The following is a 24,366-nucleotide window of genomic DNA, read 5'->3' on the forward strand; positions in this document are numbered from 1 at the left end:
CCAGGATTTGATTTAATTGAAAGTTATGAATAATGATGAGTTTTACTGCATTTCCCACATTACTTGGGGATGATGGTTTTCATGATGGAAGTGCTGTTGTGTGCTGGAGCATTCTGCACTGCCCGAGTTGACTGTGCCATCACACATAGGTATGCTGGATTTCCCTGCCTTCACTTGTGTTGCATGCAGCAAGCACTTTACTTGCATTTAGGGTTGAAATGGCTTTTCAGGGGTTCCCAGCACTTGTAGTAGTTTTTATCTAGGCAATTTGAGGTCTGGAGGCCCCATTTGGTGATGGCAAGGCTGAGGGACGATTCAAACATGAAGGCCTGTTGGGAAGAACAAAGGTAGGCTATGGTAAAAGAGGAAGAATTTAAATCCAGGCAAGATGTCTGCTCTACCACAAGCAGGATTTCTATATGTGGTTCAGTATTTCCAGGTTCTGTGTTCAGCCTGACCAATTCAGGGGGAATGCTCTTCAGATCTGGTAATGCATGCTGGAATTAGTCAGATCTCAGGAGTGACTTTTGACTCCCTGCATACCCAGGAAAGCCAGGTTTTTCCAAAAGCTATAGTTCAACGTCTGTTGATGATCCTCATTAGATTTTAGTGGGTAGAGAAAGGAGGACAGTTAGGGTGTTTGCTTCTTTGCCCATAGGCTAAGACAAAAATGAAATTGCCAGCTTCCTGCTCAGGCAGCAGTATATGTGGGCAGATGATCAAAGCTGCCTGGCATCAGATGTCTCCAGGGGAGCTCCTGGGAGTTGAGCAGTGCTCATTGGAGGGGGAGCTGAATGCAGCAGCAATTGGGCCCAAGTGTTTTTCAAACTTGCCGACAAGAAGTGACAGTAACTAGGCTTTAGTTGAAACGTGGGCGCTATACCATGCTGTACTCCAACTCTTACCATGGTTCCATCTGCAACCCGCTCCGGCTCCAGCTTGGCTTTGCTCGCCTTCTCAAAGCAGTCAGCATCTGGCCCATGAGGGGTCATCATGCTGTGCAAGCTGCCACCTCCCGGCTGGAAACCTTCCTCCTTTGCTTCATAGTGGCCTTTGATGAGCCCCATGAACTCGCTCATACAGTTCCCTGCAGCAGGCAAAGAGAATAGGTTTCAAGGAGGGAATCATAGACAGGCAAAGAGCTCCTTGACACCCATGAGCTAAGCTGGGCAAAGCAGAGGGTGGAGTGGAAGTTTCTAGGTAGGGTATCATGCTAAGAGACATCAGGGATCCTACAAGAATGCTTGTAAAGTTGTACAGAATTTTATTACCTACATTCAGAAACAGAGCTTCCTAATTAAAGAAATTCATTAGAAATCACCTTAATGAAGGTGGTTCCATCAATCCCTAAATGACATTGGTAGACCTGTGCTTTTCCTACCATCATAAGTTGTTTGTAATGCACCTGCATATGGACTTCATGGTGTAACCTGATTTTACAAACTTGGATTAGCAACTGTGAAGCATTGGAAAGGAAGTTCTGTATAATCATCCCTGTGTTACGGACACAATATACCTTATAAGAGAGGTTGCTCTGCTGTCCCAAGTTATAAGCAAGAAATAATTTTGATACTCTTCTACTCCCTCTAGTGCAGTCAGGCACTTCATTACCTTACGCTTTTAATTCATGCATTATCTGCCTATTTTTCCACAGCCACTGTATGCACAAAGACAAGGCACCAAATTCTGTCCTTCCCTGAGGAAGAATACTTTCAGTAGACCCTCTGAAAGCACTAGAGTAACATGCCACTAACTCAGGCAAGGAAAGTTATATCTAAAAATTCATAATTTACTGAGTTATGCTTCCTGTAAGGAAAGTACTTAAGCAGCTGTCATCCAAGCTTTGAGCTTTCCCACACCTGATGTGACTAAACAGCATGGCACTTTCTGCTCAGAAGTTAGTTTTTGCAAAACCAGGACATGCTTCTGTAGCTGTTTTATATATAGCACTTTTTATTCACTAGTTCAGTCTGTGTTAATTACAATCCAGGGTCTGAAATGTTTAACACCAAAACTAATTCAGCTCAAAGCAGGGTTGGCCTATATATGTATGCAAACATTCATTAATTTTCATTCCAAGTTGTCTGTGTCTCATGTAAGACTGGATAGTTACAAGCTTTTCATTGAACCCACCCATGTACTGCACTTGGCACTTTTAAACTGCAGTACAGACCCTGAGAGCTGGATAGCCAATTTGTCAGCAACTGGAATTTTAATATCTCTTAGGAAGGCTGGGAAAGTATGTAGGAAACCAGCCTGGAACTTAGGAGATGAGCAAAGTCCAGTCTCTTTTTTGCTTGCAAATTTCATATGTGAACCCAAACAACTTATATGTGCCTCCCTTCCCTATTAGTTAAATAGTGTTGTCTACAAGCAGGTCATTGAGAAGTTAAAATCTCTTAGTGACCAGTAGATATTAAGAGCCCAACATCCTGAGAATCACATAAGCAATCTCTCAGACAGAATTAATATATGCCCATGGTATAAAAAGTGTATCAGAGATTTTCAGTCTAAGTTCAAAGTACTTACAAGTAATTCACAGCCTCTAAGGATGTAAATGTAGCCAGAAGTCAGTGTTTACAAACTGCATGTCCCCCTTTGTATGTGAAATTGTTATGGTGTCTAAGAGGAATATTTTTGAAACACCATCGTTGTACTTGGGGCAGAGTTAATGAAGTATGAAAACCATAACTCTTGAGTGCATCAAAATTCTCTGAACACGGGCATTCCACTGCACCTGAAGAGAGGAGGCAACAAAGGATTTCTGGCAAGCAAAATAAGCCTTTTGTGAAATATTTGGAGAAAAGGGAGTTCAGCAGAACCGAACTTGTTGAAATTAATACAGTACCTCTACCCCAGAGTTGCTTAGTCCTGCTTTACCTCTTCGTGCAATAAGATTCTCATCACAGCACTAATTTCAAAAGGAATTAATGTGTGTCTTGATAGTTGACTATCACAATGTCTGCATTACCCACTCAAGCTCTTCCCTTTTATGGCTGGTGTAAAGCAGACTACCAACCTGTTCATCATGAATTTAGTGCTCAAACTTATGGCTGAGGTGCTGTGGTCAAGTGAGTAGCTACGGTGGCCAAAGTTGTCCTCATGGGTACTCTTAGATCATCACAATGTGGGCAAGAGAAGGAGAGTTCTTTCTGTCTTTTAGCACAGATTAAGCAAATACGAAGCTTCATATTTGTTATGGCTCATAACGCATCTATGTAAAATCAGCACAGCTCTGCTGATGAGCAGCAACTTCACCATAGTTAACCAGCAGGGTGTCTCACCTCTTAGGGTCCAGAAAAAGTGTCTTGGCACTATCCCAGCCTGTCAGGAGATGTGTTTTCATGTCACCCTCACTATTGCAAATGAAAGCAAAATGACAGGGCATTTGTCACTGGGATTTACTCAGGTGACTGCAGAGTTGCCTGCTTTTCTTGCATGTGCCACTAATTCTGCTGGCCTCCAAGGTGCTTGAAAATAACCTATGTAGCAGAAGGAACTGTCTGTTAAACTGTGGTTAGTAAGTGTGCAGAAAGACTCTCGGCACTTCAAAGTGACCACAGCATGATAAGATGGAGGCTTTTAACTGTTAACATAAGGGGTGCAGGATGGCCAGGCTTTCCCCATCAATCTCACAGAGCAGTGTCTCATCCTCTCCCTGAAAGGGCAATCCCATGTCGGGAACTGGATTCCTAGCACCCGTTCAATGCAACGCGTTGTTATGCTCTGACAAGATGAAGCCAAAAAAATGCCAAAAAGAAACCAGCTCTGTGGATGGCAACAAAATCTCAAAAATATTAACCAACTCCCTGCCTGAGAAGCCAATTTCTCATCACTGGCTTCTTAAATGCAAGCAGTACCTCTACCACTGTGCAGGTGGTGAAGAAGGGCTGAGGAGAGCCAATTCCGTTCTTTGCTGTATCTCCAATCTCACCTTACAAGTGTCAGCTGTACAGCCCTCTGTGCTTCTTACTGCTTGTAATATATTTCCCTTTCTCCTGTTCTTTATCTAAGTACTCTAATGAGATATTAAGTGATTCATGGCTGGGTGACAGGACAATATCTGACTCATTTGTACAATATGCACCCAGGCTCTGTGGGAGCCCCTGGAATACAGATAACATCCATCTGTGCAAGAGCAGTGAGCCCATCACCTCAGAGTTTTCATGAGAGATGCTTTAAATAGGAACATCTTTGGATTTGTCCATTTTCCAGCGAGGACTGACTGACTCCAGGAAGCTGACTAACTGAGCCAAGGACAACAAACCAGACTACTGCTTCCCTGTGCATGCTCTCAAATAAATGGAGACTTGTTTCTTTTCTTCAGTCCTGTACTCAAGCACAACCAAGAAAGTGCAGACTTACGGTGGTAGTAAGGTGGACGGAAGGTGTTGTTAGCTACACCCCATCGCGGGGGGAATATGACAAAGTCAGCAAGTGCCACTCCAGCGCGGGTCGTCTTGGCTGTCAGGACAGTGAAGATGGAAGGATCCTGGAAAAAAGCAAAGCAAAAAAAGCATGAAACAGAGCAGGGCTCAGAGTGTCTGCTCAGGTCACCCTGGTGGTAAACCTGACTGATGCAGCCTCTCCCTTGCTTAAACACTTTTGTCACCTGCACCTGATAGTGTGGATGAGATTTGGGACCCTGGGGGGCAGCATTCAGCATCACAATTTAATGCTATACAGGGAGGACAAGAAATAGGTCTGGATGGTTCTTCCTTTCATCAGCTTTGACGATCCTTCCCCATCCTGGCCCTTGTAGCTGGTGGCATAAATGAGGAGGGTGCACAACATTGCAAGATGAAGTACTGCAATTCTAGGAGCAGTCTCCAACACTTCTACCACAAAACCACACCTTTTCCTTAGCCAGTTACGGAGGACAAGAACATCCTGCTAGAGGCATTTAGCCTAATGGTCCTGTTAGTTTACAAATGTAAAAGAAAGTGTAGAGAAATTGTGGCTTGTTGAAATCTCTGGTCCAGTAAAATGTTTTCCTAAACCTATCCTTCTCCTGGAATTTTTTTCTGGAGTGTTCTGTTGATTTTCTCACTAGAAATGCTCCAGTCTCCTTGCACAACCACTTGCATTGCTGTGGGTGCCTCTCCCACTGGACCGGTTTCTTTTTCAGATGAGTTTGCCCACATAAGTTTTGGCTTTAGTTATTTTCCATAACATCTAGAAATTATTACAATGAAAGCTGACAGCTCTTCAAAATGAAATTTAGTGCTGGACTCAGAGGAACCAGAGGAAGGAGTCTGCCCAAAAGCAAGAAATAAATCAAGGCAAGAATTAGAAGCAAGAGTGTTTTTGCTGAGTTGCACGGTGTATGTTGGCATCAGTACTCATTCCTCCTCCAGGGCACAGAAATTCTATGCTAAACTGCACAAAGCTGTTTAAGAATCTGATCAACCTCCAGTTATGTCTTTGTACCACAAAGGAGGACATCTTCTCATATGAAATCTTTGTTCGGACCCAGGGAAAGCAGCACAAAAGATTTCACACTGTTTCTTAGAGGACAAGATATTTTTTAAGAGGCACAGAGGCCCTGGAGCTCAGGGTAGGTTTAGATGCTATGGTAGCCACATTTTGCTTTTTTCCATTCCAGAACTTACCGCGTGGTCAAAAGCAACAGCATTAATGACCATGAATTTTTCCAGGTGGTATTTGTATGGCGTGTAGTTCCCATGCCAAGCTACAACATTGTAGGGGGAGTAATCCTAGCAAAGCAAAGAGACAGAGGATTACCACATGCCTTCAAACATGCTGCACATGTGCAGGATGCTGCTCTTTTCCAAATGAAAAGTGGGTTTTTTACTGGTTAGGGGTACACTTGCAGCTCTTTAAACACAGGATGAGATTTTCCTCAGCATTTCTGCTTGATGAGCCTTAGTCTTCCCTCTGCAGTTTGGTCTCTAAGAGCTTTTGAGTGCTCAGGCAGTGTTTGGACAAAGCCAGCAGCAACACCAGCTCTCTGATGAGGAAACTGGATTTTCACAGGAGCACCAGCTCCTCATTTCTATGTTGTCACTATAAACATATGGAGGCAAAGACCACTGTTGAGTTTTTGGACAACCAGGTCTTCACAAACACTTTTTTCCCAGACTGAGGATCCTCAGCTGGGAAAATAAATGATCCAAGAAGACAAGAGCTCAGTTCTGCTCCACATAACTGAGCAGGACTTTGTGAGACGACATCCATGCTACTGAGCTGCATATCCCAGGCCATACACTGGCAGTCACTGTGCTTCAGTTACCTGTTCTCCCAGGGCATCCTCACCTGCTGTGCTGCAAACAGCTTGCCCTGGTACTTGCTGATTATCGTGTAGCCCCCTGGCACTTGGCGGTCCTCATACCATGCCACAGGCACCAGAAAGTCACGTGGGTTGGCCAGGCCATTGGCTCCTGGGAAAGAAGGATAGGTGACAAAGCTCTTTGGGCAATCTGCTAGTGAAGTGAGAGGTTGGTGCAATTTCCTGGCCTTGTGGGTGCCCTTCTGTGTTACAAGTGACCCAATTGCTTTTTGGCCCACCATTAGACCTGAAATAGTCATGTTCTTCTTGTGCTTCTATGAGTAGGTAATTGTAATTCATCCTAGCATTCAAGTCATGCTTCCTTTGTGACTAATACAGGTTTCCCCTAGTTGCCTTCCAAATGAGATCATCCTCAATTAAAGGCATGTAACAACCAGGAATTAAGTGAAAAATAGAGGATGAATTGCTCTCTGTCATGCTGACAGAAGCATGCAGAAGTTATGAGGCATGTCACGAGGGGACCAAATACATTTCTGAATGCTAACAAAGGGAGCAATAAAATAGTGATACCTACAGACTCTGAGCATACTGAGGGGTTACTTGATGTGAAGAGTGCATTTTCAAAGTGCAAAGCATGGGTGCTGGAGCATTCTTCTCCTCATTAGTATTATTGTTACAGAGTTGTTTTGAATTTCTTGGATAAAAATGGAGACATTACTACCCCTGCTAAGGTTTAACAGTCACTGCTTTTCTCCAGCTGTCACTTTTTTTTCAAGTGAAAAGTGAAGTTAAATAAGACTGAAATACAAAGGATCTTGGTCTCTGAGGCAAAGACGAGTAGATGAGAAGGGGAAGTAGGTGAGAAGAGGAGCTTTTATGATTACCACCTCCTAAAAAGGTTTACAGGCAAGTGCACTCTTTCTTTTCAAAGAAAGTATGTCTTGTAATATATTCCTGCATTCTGGAGACAAAAAAAACCCCACCAAACCAAAGTCCCAAATAAAGTCTAACTGTGTCTGAAAAACTAGCTAATGGGAAAACTTATTAAAAACAGTCTGGGTGACCATATCAATAATCAAGTGGAGCAGGCACAGGGTATGATAAGTGAGGGGTAGCAGAAAGCTGCAGCTGGCTAAAAGGCAAGCTGTTGAAAAATCACTATAGGCTCCATGTGGAAAATGATGTGTCCAGTATGTTATACAGAAGAGATGTTTAAGTGGGGCTCCACTGAACAGCTGTAGATTGGGTTGGCTCTCCAGTGAAAGAAGGACCAGCTTCACTTTCACCATGGCCATGAGATACAGATGCCCCAGAATATAGATGTGCCACACCAAGCTTGTTAATGATTGATAATACCAGTTAATTTGCTTGAAGCATGTCCAGTCCTTTAGATCATGCAGAGAGCTAAAAATATCTAGTGGGGAAAAGAACCCAAATCCAACCTAAAACAAAATGACCAACCCTAAAATACCAGTCTGAAAATGCAGAACTGTTGGCACAGGTTATTTTAGTTGTTACAAGAGGAATTTCACTTCCCTTCCCTGAGACAATCTTAGCAGCAGTAACCAGGAGGTGTTTTGCTCAGCAAGATAAATTTGGAGACAAGTACCCAAGGGATAACAAAGTGACATAACCTGAGCCTAGCACTGGAAAATCGCAATGTGGGCAGCAGGCCTTCAGATGCTGGGTCCCCTTGTGATATCTTTGTCATGGCAGCAAGAGCCTGTGCCTTCACAATCTGTGACTCTGCACAGAGCAAGAGGCATCTGGCACAGAGGATCTGTGATTTATGAGAGCTAGACCTGCACTCAGAGGAAGCAGATCCTCCCTGGCAACACCACACGGAGGTGTGATTGTGTTGCTGATCTAAGACCTGTGCTGCTCATTTTATTGGTTTCTAATTCTCCAGAGGAAGCCGTTTCTGACACTAAAGCACTCTAGAGCTCCAAGGTTCCTCTGTTAACAGAAGTAGGGGGAAAAAAAATCCACTTGATTAAATCTAAAACGGGCCTTCAGGAATATCTCATTTTCAGTTGCCTCTGAAATCTGCCCTTTCTTTTACCAGGAAAATTCTCTCCTATCACTCCAGTTTATGCCAAATGTGTAAGTTTGAGGCATCAGTGGTGATGGCCTTTTGGGTTTCTTTTGGTAGGAATAGGTTCATGCCAACCAGAACTGAAAACAAAATAGTAGAAAAGTGGGTGGGAGATAAATGGTCCCTTCAGTGCCAGGGGAATCTCTGGACAGCTGGGCTGTCACTTTTTTTTTTTTTGGGCAGATGCTTACTCTTCTGGGAAATAACAGGCCTGGAATGGAAAACATCTTTATGAAGGAGCATGTGCATGGGATGATGTGATGGATTTGGGCTTGCAATTCATGCTTGTCCCTATGAAATTCACTGTAGGTCTAACAGGAGATCATTACCAATGGGTCCCAGGTCAGGCAGCTCAAAGTGCGCCCCATACACCTCCAGGATGTAGCCTCTGGTCTCTCCAAACACCTCCACACTGAAACGCATTCCTTGCTGGAAAATAAAGAAAGACATTAGGATCCTCCCAGGACTTTGCTGGCAAACCATGAGCAGCTGAGTGCAGGAGTTTGCTTTCTCCAACATCTGGCTCTGAGCCACAGGCAAGGTGCATTCAGTCTTTACCTGGATGACACATATTTCATTGGGCTCCACGAGCATCTTCCCAAACTCAGTTGTAATGAGCAGTTTTCCTTGCTGGGGCACTATGGAAAAAAAAAATGCAGGCAGAGAGAGGAGCTGAAGTACTGTGGTGATTGCCATCTTCTCTGGCCCTGTCAGAGCACCCAAGCTCCATGGAAGAGCAATGGGGCCTTTCTGGCACAGCTACACAGGGAATCTGGACTCCCATGCAGACTCTTGCAGCAGAGACACCTGCACTGGTATGAAGCTTCCTGACCAGCCCCATCATCCCCATGTCACAGAATGTACTTGTATGAGCCAAAACTTCATGGCCCCTTGGTGTAAGGTTTGCACCACAGTCCAAATAAATGTGATTTGATACTTTTGGGTCCATACCTCTCTGTTTCACAATCTTCATATGAAACAGTGCATATATCCATCTTTGTCATGGCTGTGGCAGTGTGAGATGTTTGGGAATAACTTCCTGAGGGTAGAAGCAATACTCCGCTAACATCTGTATTGTTTTCCATGACTGTCCTGGCACAGGAGAGCTCACATTTTGATTTGAAAAACTAGCAGATTTACAAAACCTGGCACTTTTACTTCACAGTAGTGAGGGAGGTGAGTAAGAACAATTTAATAGCTATTCAATGGGACAAATGTTCCTGTTGGTGTCCTGAAGGCATTCCTGTTCCTTACTCAAGAAAGATGCAAGCAAATATCTGACTTCTGATACCACTCAGAATATTTTTCATCATGTGTGGACTTTATGTGTCAACTGCCACATGCACAGTGGCAGTCTGGTTGCCTGAGGCTGGCACAGCATGGGAGCTAAGCTGCTGTGCCAAATAATCTTGGGCTAAAGCAACAAAGTCATCTAACTGTAAACTATTCAGAAATCCTGAGGTTTATGATTTCCAGAAAACCACTGCCTGTGGCATGTCTAATACCAGTCTGAGGAGCTGTGGGAAATGATCCCTGAGCACCATGGTGAAGAAGCTGGGTCACTGATCAAAGAGTTGAGGTCTGGCACAAGAGCAGTGCAGCTTGCCCAACAGCCAAGCTGGTGCCAGACCACCAAATCTGAATGGCATGGGGGTGAAGCCAACCCTCTCCTCCAAGTCTTGGCTGTAGAGCCCCAGGCTCTGGAAGAAGAAAGAGGCAGGCAGGTGGTACCCCAGGTAGAACCACCTGGAGGAAAAAAGAAGCCAAAAACATCAACTCACCAATCAGGAAGTCGCCATCCGAATTATAAAGGCATCTAAAGAAAAAGGGAAACAGTAAGGTTAAGGTGCTATAAGCCCTATGCATTTGTGCACACCATACCCACAGCTGGGGAGTTTTGAGCTGGGAGACTGACATAGCAGAGTTTCACAAATTCACAGAATATTCTGAGTTGGAAGAGATCCACAAGGATCATCAAATCCAACTCTTAAATAAATGGCTCAGCCTGGAAACAGGATGTTCTCTGACCTCTGCTAAGTCGCTGCTTTTTGTACTCATGGGCACATCAGCTATTGTAGGCTGGGGAATTGGGCTGATTTTTCTCCTGAGCCATTGCAGGGAGCAACAATGTCTGCTGCATGTATGTTGAATTTGGAGGAGCAGATCTAAATCCAACACATTTCCTTTTGCTGCACTCCCATGTCCAGCTCCCTAATTCTCTTGGTGGTTCCTCACCAACTCCTCTGGTATTTGACCACAGAGCGCAATCTGCTGTGGACATAGAGAACACGTTTGCCTGTGCACACAGGAACACAGGACATACAGGGATGCTGGGAGCTGGACTCAAGTTGGTGGCAGGCAGACAGCCTGGAGCAGTCCGAGCCACAAGCACAGCAGGCACTGACCTGTTGATCATGGAGGTGTTGCAGACAAAAATATGGACAGCGATGCCATTGCGTCCTCTGGGCTCACCAGCACCACATAAGGTGTGCAGTCCCTACAGGTAAACCCAAAGCACCAGGAGTGAGAAGAAGGCAGGAGAGCAGGGACAGCCCTCTTTCCTCCCCTCAACTCACCCTCTTGCTGGGTCTCACATCCTCTATCACTTCCCACATTGCTACCAGCCTTTCTCTGTGTGGCCTTTTGTCAAAGGAGTTGGATTATCTTTGATATAATAAGGGTTTCTTAAAATCCATGTAAGCTAGTGTTTTCAGCCAAGAGCCTGGGAAAAACTGGGGTTTGGGGCTTTTTTTTTTCTTTAAGAGTTCCTTGACAGTCAATGAAGAAAATCAAGCCCACCGCTTGCTTGAAATCTGCAATCCTTTCCCCTCCCATAGATGTTCTGCAAGCCCAGTGGTTTCACAACTGCCAATATTTACCCCAATTCTGAGTATCTTGTGTGCCCCCCCACCCCCTGAGGAGAAACAGAGATGGAGGATGCTCAGATGCCCGGTTGCCCAACTTACACTCACAAAGTCCATCTTATTCTGGGAGGCTTTTGGAATCTCAAAAGGTTTCCATCGCAGCTAGATTGCAGCAAACAAAAAAAAGCAAGAAAGAGGTGCCAGTGATCAGAACACTGAAATGGTAATTCAAAAGAAAGTAGACCCGTCTTACCCTTGCTTCTCCTTGCTGACATAGCTCTCTCTTTCCCCTCTTTCCTTGTTGCCTTGATCATCTGGTTTACAAGTAGGTTTTTTTGCTGGTTTTGGTTTGGGTTTTCTTTCTTTTTTTTTTTTTTTTTTTTTTTTGTTTTTGTTTGTTTGTTTGTTTTGTTTTGTTTTGGTTAAGTTTCTTTAAAAATTTTAGTTGGGGGGCTTTTAAAATTTTAAATTTTTTCATTTTGTAAAGTAATTGGCAGGCCTGTTTAGTACCAAGGTTAAAAAAAATCCTAAAATCTGTCTCTATTAATAACAACACTTTTGAGAGAAAAGAAATTCAGATAAGCCAGCTTTCTGCTCCATGCTGAATGATTCAGTCCTTCTGTGACCCAAGCATGACATTCTTGTTTGTTCCACCTCATTTTCCCCACATTAAAGCAGTAATAGCTCTGCCTTCATGAACAGGAGCCATGAGCAGCACTAATTACGTCTTGCAAAGCCTATCGAAGTCCTCGGGCAGATGGTGCCAGCGGAGTCCAAAATATTTGTTGGATTTGAATCCACCTGCATCCTCTTGAGAAGTTTCACAGTTTATGTTTGTCTGGGAGTTTTAATGTTTGGGGTTTTGTTTGGTTGTCTTGTTTTATACTGTGACATTTGTTATTGGTATTTGTTTTCTCCCTGCCTCTCAATCATAACTTTTCTTTGTCCTCTCTGTTCCAGCCTGGAGAGCTTTCTTCTGTTTCAGCATTTCTTGCTCAGATGCCACCCCATATTTTTTCATCACCTTTCACTCCTTTTCAGTTTTTTCATCTGTGTCTTTTATAATTCTGCCATTGTCTGGGTAATTTTAAAGTGTCATTGTCCCCATTGACTTCAATGGGAAAAATTGCTCAAGGTGGCTCCATATGGCCATCTTTTTAAATGGATGAGGATTGCTGAAGATCCTTAAGTATCTGAGTGAAACACAAAGCATCACAGGGAGGAGTAGGTATTGTGCAACAAACTGAACCTTGTCTCTGGCTGTGCTTCAGAGTGGATAAAAGAAGGGATGCAGGAAGATGGCTCCCACTTACTGCCAGGAAATAACTCTTCTGGACTTGGTGGTTGCCTCTGAAAGTAGCAAGAGAGGGAGTGAGCAGGAGCTTTGCTGACGTTTCCTTAGCCAAAAATGGTACTACACATAAATGGTTTCAAATGCTTGAGAGCTGGACATCTTGGAAATACTGTAATAATAAACAAAGGTAGATGTAGGGTGCAAAAGGGCATCAAGGATGGATGAGGGGATAACAGAAGTCATTGGAGCTTCATCTGAGAAAGAGCACCAAAGGCATGAAAATATGAGCCTGTCACTGCTCCTTGTTCAATGGCTGGAAAACATATTCCAGCAGATCTGAGAAATTATTTAGACAAATTGTGAGGCTGCCGGGAGGCTTGAAATTAGTTAATCAAGATGTATCAAAGGGCAAAACCTGAGAGAAGTGAAAATCAATGACCATGAGATGATGTTGAGACAAGATTGGCAACAGATTAGCAAAACCAAATGTTCTGGGGCTGGCAGGGAAGAAATAATTATTAAAGACAATGGCAAGTCCATAACAGAGAAAGACAAATCCATCTCTCTGTGTGACTCTCCAGAATGAAGCAAGATTTTCCACAAGGGCTGCAGAGAAATGGGCTGGCAGCCAGTAACCTCTCCAAAAGCCCAGGGAAGGAGAGGATGGATGGCAGAGATATGCAGTTGCTCTGCCAGCTGTGTTGGGGCATGAGAATTTGGTGGGGGATGCTGAAGGAGAAGAGAGAGCAGATTAAAAGGCCAACAGGACCCCCCAGGGAAAATGCTAGGTAGAGCACATCTAACCCTGTGGCACTGTAGCTGTGCTGGGAAGCAGCATAAGGATTTGTCAAGATGGGAAGCAACAAGCATTGAGGGCTGTCCTTCCTTGAGTGACCATGGTGAGGAAAAATGGACAGGTGGCAGACAAGACCTGCTTCCAAATTGGTCAGACCCCCAGGAGCCCATGGCTTCCCTCAGACCTCTTGCAACTTGGTGCCTTGGCACTTCGGATTAGTTTGACATTTGACTGTCCTCCTGGCAGGACCAGGGCTCTTTCCAGCATGGTTACCTGGTTGGGGTCAGGCTCAATTTCATCCCAGTTGTGTGTCAAGTGGCCCTCCTCGAGAGGTTTGAAGGGTTTGTGGCAGACTGAAGGTAGGATTCGATACAGCCAGCTACAAAGAAGGAAAACAGCTGGATTAGCCTGGGGAAGAGGTTAAACCCTCTGGGTAGGTGCTGGCTGATTGAGCTTCTAGAATAACATTTACATGGGTGGCAAGTGGAACAGAAAGTTTATTAAATATCAAATTAATAATATTAATATTGAAAGTACATAGCAAATAACAACTCACAATCAGAGGTTTCCAGAGAGATGGCTTTTATTATAGGCTCTAGATACAAACATGTGCTGCTTTATATAGGTAAACGTCTATATGTGTATTTCCATCAATTACTTCTGTCTACATTCACATATATGCATATAAAAAAAAATACAGCTTTTTCTGTTGCTGAAATACAGCAATCTCACAGTTGGAAAAAGAAGCTTGTTTAAACACAGCTATAAAGCAGCACAGACAAGACAGGGATGAGCAGTGTGCAATGGAAAGAACAGAAGAGATCTCTGGAGGCAGCCTGTATCTGAATTTGGATGGATTACCAAAAGTAGCATCCTATGCTTCATTGGCCATGCCCATGCAGCAAAGCCCAGAGTTTATGTGATGCTTCCTGCTGCTGTAGGAGGTCCCCCATGCCTCTGCCACTGTCTGCGATGTTTGCTCTCCTTCCTTGCTGCCTGCTGTGGCTGTAGGCCCTGCCAGCAATGCCACTCCAGCATCCACACACCCTACATAGTGCACCCAAACCCAAAGCTGGGCTTTCAGTCAGGTGAGAGAGCAGAGGAGACCAGAAAAGCCTGAGCAGGCAGGGCAGCCAATGCTTTTGATGTGTTAACAGTGGTGGTTGCAGTTTGGGCAAGTAGGAAAGGGGAGGAGGGAGCTCTCCCTTGAGAGATGGAAAAATTATATCAAGGACGAGTTCATGCAGCAAACAATGATTCATCCCTTTCCCATGCACACTGAGAGCTGGCACCAGACTGGAGAGCAGAGGCATCTCAGATGATGCATTTCATTTGAACAAGCAGCAAAAGGGACAGAAGAGCCACAGTGGTAGAAGCAAAAAGAGAAACCCATCTTCTGCAATCTGATTATGGCTGGAACACAACAACTGGGACAGAGCTCTGGGAAGCTTGCTGCTGGCTGGAACAAGCTGTTCCCAGCACTGCTGAGGTGTTAAAGATCATGCTGGGTGCCTGGCACTTTTCCAAGGCCCTGGCCAGCCCCAAATGGAAACAGACTGAGCTAGCAGCTCCCTGGCCCCAACCAGTGTGCAGGAACATCCCTTAGGAGGAAAGAGGCTTTCTCAGAGGGTTGACTTTGACACTGTCCATCATCATGTGCTTACCAGCGCCAGTGGCAGGAGTGATCTTCCCATAGAAGCATCAGGGCTGAAACCCCAAGGTTGTTTCACACAGCATACATAACCCATTCAGGACCATGTGGTCCCTGTGAACATCCCCCCCTTCCTCATCTTGCTCAGAAAACTACTTTATTTCCTGCCTCAATCACTCTTTTCTCAACATTTTCTTAACCCACTTGCCCCACCAAAACCTTTTTTTTCCTCTCCTGTGGTCTTCTGTCCTTGCCCCTTTCCCAGTGCACAGCAGAGGTTTTCTATACTTCTAGGCTTGCAGAAAGCACTGGTGGCACTGAGGCAGCCTCTCCACCACTCCCAAAGTGCCACATCCTCCACCCACTGCCAGGGGTCACGATACCTTCGCTTGTTGGTGGGCCGGGGACAGGTGAAGGCAGAGCCCGAGAGCTGTTCCGCATACAGGCCATATGGGCAGACTTGAGGGTTATTCTGGATGGGAGGAGAAGGAAACATAAGGAGTGAGAGGCAATGGCATGGAACTTGGCTCTGAAGCCTCCAGCAGAGCACTGATCTGAACACTCAGCACCCAGATGCAGTAAGGTGCTGTGCTCTCCTGAGGCTGTGCTTCATCTCCAGTACTTGTGTGCTCTTGCTCCTCTGAGGCACCAGCCAGACCCCAAAGACCATTCCCACATGCCAAAGAAGTGCCCTAAGGAGTCAGCACAGCCACTGAGGCAGCCATAGTGTAAGCTGCAAGGGGCAGTGCTGCACAGGGTCAGAAACAGGAATATCAGAGAAAAGGAAATAATTCCCAGTGAATACAGACTGAAAAGCAGACTAGTATTGAGCACAAACTTTTCTCAGAGCAAGTGTTCGGAGGGGTTACCCGAGAGCACCATGTCTGGCTGGCTTCCCAGAGGGCTAATAAAGACTTACAGAAGCTGAATGCACTGAATTCCCCCTTCTCCTCCTGCCCTCTGCCTATGGAACTGGTGTCCAGAGCAGGCGTTTTTGTGTTGTACTGCTTCCTCTTGACAGTGCTGCTTGCTGCCCAAAAGCACCAGTGACCTGTGGAGGAGCCTTTGCTTTCCTGCAGAGTTTCTGCACAGTGACAGCCCTCTTTCGGAGTACAAAGGGGTCACTTCTCCCTTTGCAGAACCAAGGTTACAACTAACACGGGTTTTAGCAACCCTTATGAGTTCATAACTGCAGGACAGATCCCTCCTTTTCAGAGAACAGAAACTAAGCATTTTGATTTAAGTAGGCCATCATCTATTTGTTTGAGATCATCAAGAAGCAAAGACATCCAAGAAAACACCCCAGTGGAAGTCATACACCATTTGCTACCCCATCTTCTTCCTGCAGGGTCTGCTATAGCGTCCTGTATCCTGCTCTGAGAAGACCAGCCATACATATGGATTCAAACCCTGCCTTCAGAGGTAGGCAGAGGGGAGAACTAAAGCTCTCTGAGTGCGTGTAGACTCCAGCCCTCCAGCTCCATCTTGTCAGGATGGGTATGCAGTGAAGCAGGGGGATCAATAAGCCTTGAAATTTTTATCTTAGCTAGCACTACTGAAGATGCCAGTGTTATAAATGCTACATCAGAGAAAGGATCCACTCTCGGGACTTTTTTAGATCTTTTTTGTCTAACTTGTTTTCAGATTCTTATACTAACTCTTTTGATCCGGAGTCCGCACCCTCTGTCCAGATGAGAGCACCTCAGGCCAGGAGCTGGAGGAGTGTGCTCTGGAGCTGCTGTGGAAATTCTCAAAGAGCACATACACCACATCTCACTGCCTTTTTAGACCAGCAGCCATCACTATTGATCTTCCAGTTTTAAGGTGCCTCTCTCTTACATTTTTGTAGCCAGCCTCAGTAACAAGACACTGCACCAGCCAAATTTACCAGCCTGAATCAGCACAGCAGTTTGTCTTGTGAGCACACCATGGGCAGTCGTGCAGACCTAGGAAACATTTGCATTTAATGTGTCCCTGTGTTGTGTGTTAGTGTCCTCACTGGCACACATATAAAATATCAGAACTGGGGAAATCCAGAAAATTCAGGAAAAGCAAAAGTTGAAAAAGTCTCCATTTGACCTTAATTCTACTGGCCTCTTTGCATAGATGGGGAAGAGGAGCACTAAGGGATATAATTGGCTAAGCACCAACTCATAGAATCCTAGAATGTTTTGGATTGGTAGGTACCCTACAGATCATCTAGTTCCAACCTCCCTGCCATGGACAGGGTCACTTCCCACCTGACTAGGTTGTTTAAAGCCCCATCCAGCCAGACCTTGAACATTTCCATGGGCTTTCCACAGCTTCTCTGGGCAATCCGTGCCAGTGTTGTGCCATTCTTATAGTAAATAATTTCTTCTTAATATCTGATCTAAACCTGCCTTCTTTTGGCTTAAAGCCATTCTTCCTTGTCCTACCCACTACATGCCATTGTTGAAAGTCCCCCTGCAGATCCCTTGTAGCCCCATTTAGGTACTGGAAGGTGCCATAAAGTCTCCATGGCGCCTTCTCTTCTCCATGCTGAGCAACCCCAACCCTCTAAGCCTGTCTTCAGAGATGTGCTGCCATCCAAGTCAAAAGGATTACAGAAGATCCAAGGGAAGTCACAGGCAGCCACAGAGTATGTGCTGGTGTAAAATACCACACACTCTGGTGGCACAAAAGGAGGTGAGAGAGGTTTAATTCTTCAGTGCTTCATTCTTGCCTCTGGGTACCAAAAGGTAGCACCACATGGGCTGCAATTCCTTTCCTAAAATGGAACGACCCCATATAATTTATTTTCATTCAGCATGTTCAGAATTACTTAAAAAAATTAATCTGTCAGTTTATTACTATATGCATTCATGTCAGTTTATTACTATATGCATTCATGTCCCCTCCCTACAAAGAAGCTTCTCCTCTGCCAAAGACTCATATGTCAGCTTCATTGAAACCCATTCCTACAGAAGCTGTGAAATCTGCCTCTCCTCCATGAGCATATCTCTCTGCCAATCTTCAAACTTCTGTTTTGGTTTAATCCAGAGCTAGTGGCTTCCTTCTCAGTGTGGCTGAGCCACTTGTACAGCAGACTCCTTTAGGGGAAAAAAACCCTGTTGCTGAGCAGAGGTAATTTAGGCAATTCTTAAGACCCAAGTTGAAATTTGGAAGCTTACAAATAACTTAAAAATAGGAAGTATGAATGGAAATCTTTAGTTCTGACTTCTGCCAGCATCTTATTATTCCAGTCTTGTATAAAGAAGGTTCCTGGAGATTTTCATGGTGACAGAGAAAAAGGAAACATGTTAAGATGAAAAGAAGTCAAGGGATTAGATATTCCCTCAAGAGTGAATTTTGATAAAGCACTTTAAAAAACCTCAGTACCTGTCCCTCCGGTAAAGCTCCTGGACAGCGTGGATCCTCAGAAATATGTTCATTTCCAAATCCTGACATGTACTGTAAAATAAACCACACAGCTCATCACTGTTTCGAAACCACAATCAAAACCTCTCCAAACAACCCACCCATTGCTTTTCCATACATTTTTCCAGTCTCTTTGTATGCATTAAGACTTTCTCAAGTGGTCTGCTTGCATGCTTCCACAGACAATTTTCACAGCTCCTAGATTTTCTTCATTAGCTAACCATGTTGTGGGCCGGGAAGCACAGACAGGAATTGCTCTCCTAAGTCTGTATGTCTATTTTGACTACATTCTGCTCTATCAAGACATTTGAGAAATAACCTAAATATCACATATACTGTCAGACTCAAGGACAACAGGGTGATGGATAGGAAGAGCGGTGCACCAACATTATGGATGTGTGCTAGCACCATTCATGTTCAATCTGGCTTTGGCTTCAAACATGAGTGTTCCAAAATCTGCAGATTGTCTTGCAAATTTGTTCAGTGGGTCCTCAGGTTCTTTGGTATGAAACTGGGAATCATTCAGCTGACATGCATTGATAAATCCCCATGCTCAAATAAAAGGTCAGGATGTAGATGGGATGAGGGAGGAAAGGAAACACAGCCAAGTTGAACGGTTTCACTGATCTGCCCTAAACAAGAGTTGTCCTGTTGAACATGAACTGTCCACCATGGTAGTAAGCAAGAATTAAACCATTACTGGTGATTGTCTGGGTCTCTAGAGCAGTGAATTCTCAAGAGACCCACAGATGGAACAGACCTACACATCCTCCCACACCTGCCCTGCCTAGTTGCCATGGTGTGAGCATGGCTAAAAGCCACACGATAGAGTGGATGCAGATCCCAGCTTTGCAGCACTGGGAAAATCCCTACAGCAAGCCTGAGACACAAAAGAGAAGCAGGAATAACAGGCCTTAGCTTTACACTGTAAGAAATGTAAATACAGTCCCTTCAGGTGGTCCAGGAAGCCACAAGGCTGTTGACCTCTGTGTGAATGCAGGGGCGTTTTTTGGCAGCGACCAGCGGTTCAGCCCCGTGGCCTGAGGAGGGAGTTAAATATTAATGCAGCACTTTAACAACTGCAAGAATAGTGGGACTGCTTATCAGCCTTCAGACAGTGGTGCCAGGATGGCAAAATCCAGGAACCCTAAGGCTTGCCTGTCACACATCCTAGCTGTGGCCAGCACTGAGCAGCCTCAGCAGGTGCAGGGACCATCCTCAGCATGGCATGACCCTTTGGGAGGCACAGGTCTGAGATTAAAGTGGACAGCAAAGCCTCTATACCTGGTTGATTTTAAATATAGTATTGCCTGTACTACCTATAGTAGTGCCTGGATTATTCCCCCCAGGGGTGCTCAACCTTGGACAATTTGCAGTGTCCTTATAACTTTCCCAGTGTAGCAGACACTCCCAGAGCAAGCCTGAAACCTCCTGAGAAATCATGTATTTTCCTAAGGCTCCTTCCAGCGACCTGCAAGAAAATACCATCCCCAGGGGGTCGAGGCTGGCTGGAAGCCCTGCTCAACCTGAACACAACCTGATTTCCATTGATTCAGGGAGGATATTTCTCTCATCTTACAAATGACTATACATCGCTAGGAGCTGCTCTCCTCTGGGTTCTGCAAGAAGGATATTGATATGCAAAGGAGTAAGTCACCTAAGCAGCCTTGGCAAATGTACTGTATTGGAGCATTCTCCCCACCTCCCTCCGTCGTCGGAAATGCATCAATATCTGATGGAGCTGCAGCAGTTACAGAATTAACTGAGACTTCCACACTGCATCCTCCTTTACCGGTAACATAAAAGTGGTCTGAGCATTTGCCTGCAGTGTCGTCCTGGTGAAAAGGGGAAGAAAGGGGGAAGAGGACGAAGAGGGAACAAGTTCATTTTCTGGCAGCATTGCCAGCAAGATTCGACAGGCTCTGCTGAATGCTGGTGGAGATCTGGGAGGGGACAGGGGGCAGTCAGTGGTTCTTTGAAGGATTTGTGTACCTGGCAAGCAACATGTGCTCCCCAGCAGCCCCGTGTGACACTGGTGGGGTGAGGGGAAAAGAAGGCACAGAGATTTTGCTGTGACAGATCAATCCCTTCGCCTTCAGACTAAAAAGCTGGCGACCAGCACATGTGAACTGCCCATCCACATCCCCAAAAGTCCCTTTGTCTCTGCTGGCTGGGCCAAAGGAAAGAAAGAAAACCAAGTCAGCAGCATGCGTCTTGTGGCAGCATCTGCTCTGTGCCTGCACTGGTGCTGCACCACACCTTGCCCAAGCGCAGCAATGCAGGAGGCACTTTCCCAATGGGCTGGATGCAGAGCTGCTGCCTTCCCCAGCTGCACCAGAGGCTGCAGAAGGTGGCACTGCCCCACTCCCTCGAGAGTGGCAGCGGAAGCTGCTGCATCATTGTTTTGTCAAATAAATTCTTTCTTGCCAAAAAAGAAAAAAAAACCAAACCAAAATGATTTCTCAGGTAACTGCATCGAGGGCTGAAAAGAAGACATTGTCAGGACTGTAGCTGCTGTAGGGGAAACACTTTGCTGGTGATTTATCACCCTGAGTGTGACTCCAAGACTTTTGCCTGGAGATTGGATGTGGCTTTCCTTATTCCCTGTTTTGTTTTCTCTTTCCTGTGGCATACCTCAGAGAGGTTTCTCTCTTCTACATACCCATAGAGGGTTGGTGTCAAAAATCATATAAGCTCCGAAAAAGCTGTGCAACATATGTTCCTTGCATGCCTTGAAATCGTCATGCTCCAGGGCTCTGGAGCACCATGCAGGGACCCTGTTGATACAGGTTGGGTAGGAACAATGGTGAAAGGGCCAGGCATGTCATGGCCTTTCTTCTGTCCAGCCCTCTGAGCCCCGCTCCCACTTTCTTCTCAGTTTGTGTTGCACAGGGTGCCCCCAAGCCAAGGTAAATTATCTCTTTCTGCCTGCCCAGCAGCAGAGCATCATCCTTCCTGGGCTGAAAAATATGTGAAAATGGAACCCACCCTCCTCCGTGAAGTAGCACCATGATTTGAGTCCAAGAGCACCTCCCCCTAGGTCTCTGCCTGGCCTCTACAGTTCCTAGGTAAGTTATAGATATCTGAATGTTGGGTAGGTGGATGGGCACAATTATAGTTAAGCAACTGATTTCTCTGTTACACAAAATAGTCTCTGTGGCTCCTTTTTTTCAGTCCTGCTTTTAACTACTGCTGTTATTTTGTTCAAAATCCCTGCAGATTTTTATGCTAACGTGACCCTAGGAATTCATCTGACTCCACTTTGGTTTTTGTTTTGTAGTTTTTTGATAAAATGAGAGAGATAAAAGCTCAGCACAGCATAAAAAATTCAGCAAAGCACATTGATTGGAATAACTGTGACATAAAGTGAAGTGCTTATAATGGGTGTCATACTCTGACCTATAAACCATAACCTTTTGTCCTCCAGATTAGACCAGCAGGCATGGGAAAACCATATTTGAAGTCTGAACACATAATCTGCAAGATAATTAAAACCCTTCTTCAAACAATGCATAATATATTTATCTATTAGTTCCTGCTGCCAGACACAGGGAAACTACATTCCTCTCAAGAAGCATGGCACTTTTTATCAGCTCAGACCAGTCAGCACTGGAGTGTTTAACACAAATGCAGAAACACTGACATGGGCACTTGGGGCAATGAGCAAAGCAGGTTTCTCACCCTCTCTGTGGGGCTCCACAGCCTCCTTGCAGGCTGAAGCCAAAGCACAGAAATCAGAGTTGTGCCCTGGTGCTGCAGAGCCAATATTCCCAAAAGAAGCTGCCACCTCTCTTGATATTTTGACATCCCTCCGCTCAAAAAGTGCTGGAGTCTAGGGCCAGATCTTTCTTGAAAGGAGCTGCTCAGCTCTAGGCTGGGACATGACACTCTGTGGACAATAGAAGAGAGGGATGGATGCCAGGAGAGTGGAGAGGAGTGGTAAGCCAACAGTTTTGGAGAAGACATGCCAAGAGAAGATGGAGCAGGTGAGGTGATGACAGATTAGGGACACATGTGAGGTCTCAGAGAGGAGCTGCTGGCAGAGCAGCCTGTTCGCATGAGCAGCTCTGGGCAGACCCACGCTCAACCTGCAGCCACAGCCTCACCTACAAGGCATTAGGGTCTGCTAGGAGTGAGTCAAAGATGGACATGGAAGATGCAGTCACAGCCATGATCCTCAGCTGGAATGGTACACGGGCAAGGCTGCCCTGCTCCTGAAAAAGGGTAATGAGAGTTGCAAAGTGTCATGGACAGGCAGAGAAGAAGCACAGTAAAATCTTACTATTTGAGGAGAGAGAACTCCTCAGACATGAATGAGACCTGTAAAAGCACTGTGTAAAAGAATGAGCATTACAGAAAGTGGTGAAAGAGCACAATATGTGTTTATCTCCAGGACTGGGAACAGGCTTAGTAACAGTGATATCCCAGGAGTCCAGGGAGAAATATGATGATCCTGCACAAGCTCTTGGGACTCACCATGTCCTGGGGTGAGGCATTGCCACTCCTGCCTCCTGCAGCAGCTCAGGCACCCCAATGGCCCTGGGGCAGCTGGTCCCCCACGATGAGATGCAGGGTTGCAAGTCTCATGTTCCTACGCTTGAGCCACAAACCCGCCCTATCACACCCTTCTCCCAAAGCTCCTCCCTACCCTTGCAAATAGTGCAGGGAAAGCTAGCTGCCCTGCTGGGTCTTGGAGAGGAAGGTATGGCCACTCACTTGCTGTTCCAGGGTGCCCTGCAAGGGGTACTGAGAAACAGCCCTGAATGGAGCAGCTCCCCAGGGCTGCTGGGGAAGATGATGACCAGAGTTGCAACATCTGGGTAGATATTGCCAGCTAGATTTCATAGGCTGAGGGGGAAACACCCTCTGCCAGAATAGGAGGAGGAGTGTATGCTGAGGGTGGGGAAAGGACAACTCCCACCATGAAGACGTCCTGACCAAGAATGATTTCCAAAGGAGCTGAAAAGGGAGAGAAATGCTTATTTATAGATGAAACACAGCAAAATTCTTCATCCCAAGAAAGCTTTAAAAACACACCTTGACACACAAAAGAAGGGCACAATAAAATGAAACAGATCCCAAAAAATTAGTGTGAGCAGAGAAAGGGTGTCTACAGCCAGCACTGGTGGGTTGCAGGCACCCCACCTCTTACCTGCAGGCCCGCCATGCTTCTCTTGGTTATCCTCCTCTTGGAGTAGACACAAACTCCGAGCAGGTATCTGGCCAAAACAGCCTGCCAAGCAAAGCCTGCTCACTGATCAACTGAGCTGGGCTGGAGGCAGGCTGACAGTGCTGGGAGTGAGAAAGTCCAAGGAAATTTTCAACCCAGGGCTCAGCCCAGTCTGTGTTTAACCAAACGCCCTTCTCTGCAGAACCAACCCCAGGATCGATCTGAATAAACAGGGGGTGAGAGGGACTGGGTTTCCTCATCACTGCTGTTCCCCCTCAGGTATTAAAAAACAGGTTATGGTTCCCACACTTGGAGAGGGGGAAGGAAAAGGTGTTTAAAACCAAGGAAAGCCATTTTGCAATTGCTTTATATGCTTCTTTCATAAATTGTACCTCTAGCAATTTTCATACACAATCCTCTAAATATGTAAATATTTGTTCATTAATTCTTCTGAGCTGTGTTACATTGAGAATAGAAGAGATCACACCTTCATCGTGATGAAGGCAGTGGTATTTTAGTGTGGCAAGATTACACAGCATTTTGGGGCCAAAAGCAGGGCAGGATTTTGTATTCCTGTGATTACAGCTAGTAAGGGCACCTTAATAATTCTGAAATGTCAATATTCTTCAAGAATGCTGTTGCTGGCGAAGAAGTGGAAGCATTTAGCTACAGAATACTAATGAAAGTAGCTCTGCACTCCAGAAGTTACAGGGGAAAAACACAATTGATTTTATTTGATTGTTTTTGGCTTTTTTATTAGTTTGAATTCTCAACCCCCCTCTTAAAAAAAAAAAAAAAAAAAAAAAAAAAGAAAAAAAAAAAAAAAAAAAAAAAAAAAAAAAAAAAA

The 24,366-nt window shown here is 45.2% G+C and overlaps 2 protein-coding genes across 2 annotated transcripts in view; both read right to left on the reverse strand.

Annotated features, from left to right (window-relative positions):
• Nucleotides 1–23,662, reverse strand: HGD (homogentisate 1,2-dioxygenase). The gene is made up of 14 exons (XM_079305761.1): nucleotides 23,502–23,662; nucleotides 18,311–18,382; nucleotides 15,334–15,422; nucleotides 13,573–13,678; nucleotides 11,312–11,371; nucleotides 10,751–10,842; nucleotides 10,127–10,161; nucleotides 8,904–8,983; nucleotides 8,675–8,774; nucleotides 6,277–6,401; nucleotides 5,613–5,717; nucleotides 4,366–4,492; nucleotides 906–1,087; nucleotides 1–329 (listed from the first exon to the last, which is right to left on the reverse strand). The coding sequence occupies exons 1-14, from the start codon at nucleotides 23,514–23,516 to the stop codon at nucleotides 198–200; spliced, it is 1,320 nt and encodes a 439-aa protein (XP_079161887.1). The 5' UTR covers nucleotides 23,517–23,662; the 3' UTR covers nucleotides 1–197.
• Nucleotides 1–24,366, reverse strand: part of FSTL1 (follistatin like 1) — a 212,003-nt gene that overhangs the window by 104,831 nt on the left and 82,806 nt on the right. The gene's annotated exons all lie outside the window — the stretch shown is intronic.

This window comes from Erithacus rubecula (assembly GCF_903797595.1).
Source record: "Erithacus rubecula genome assembly, chromosome: 1".
NCBI lineage: Eukaryota > Metazoa > Chordata > Aves > Passeriformes > Muscicapidae > Erithacus > Erithacus rubecula.

Bases quoted from the DNA above. Each gene is read 5' to 3' on its own strand.
- HGD (XM_079305761.1), bottom strand. The intron at 8,775-8,903 runs GTAAAGACTGAA...TTTATTTTCCAG, and splicing joins ATGAAATATGTGTCATCCAG to CAAGGAATGCGTTTCAGTGT. The intron at 1,088-4,365 runs GTAAGTCTGCAC...TGCCTGCTGCAG, and splicing joins CCGTCCACCTTACTACCACC to GGAACTGTATGAGCGAGTTC.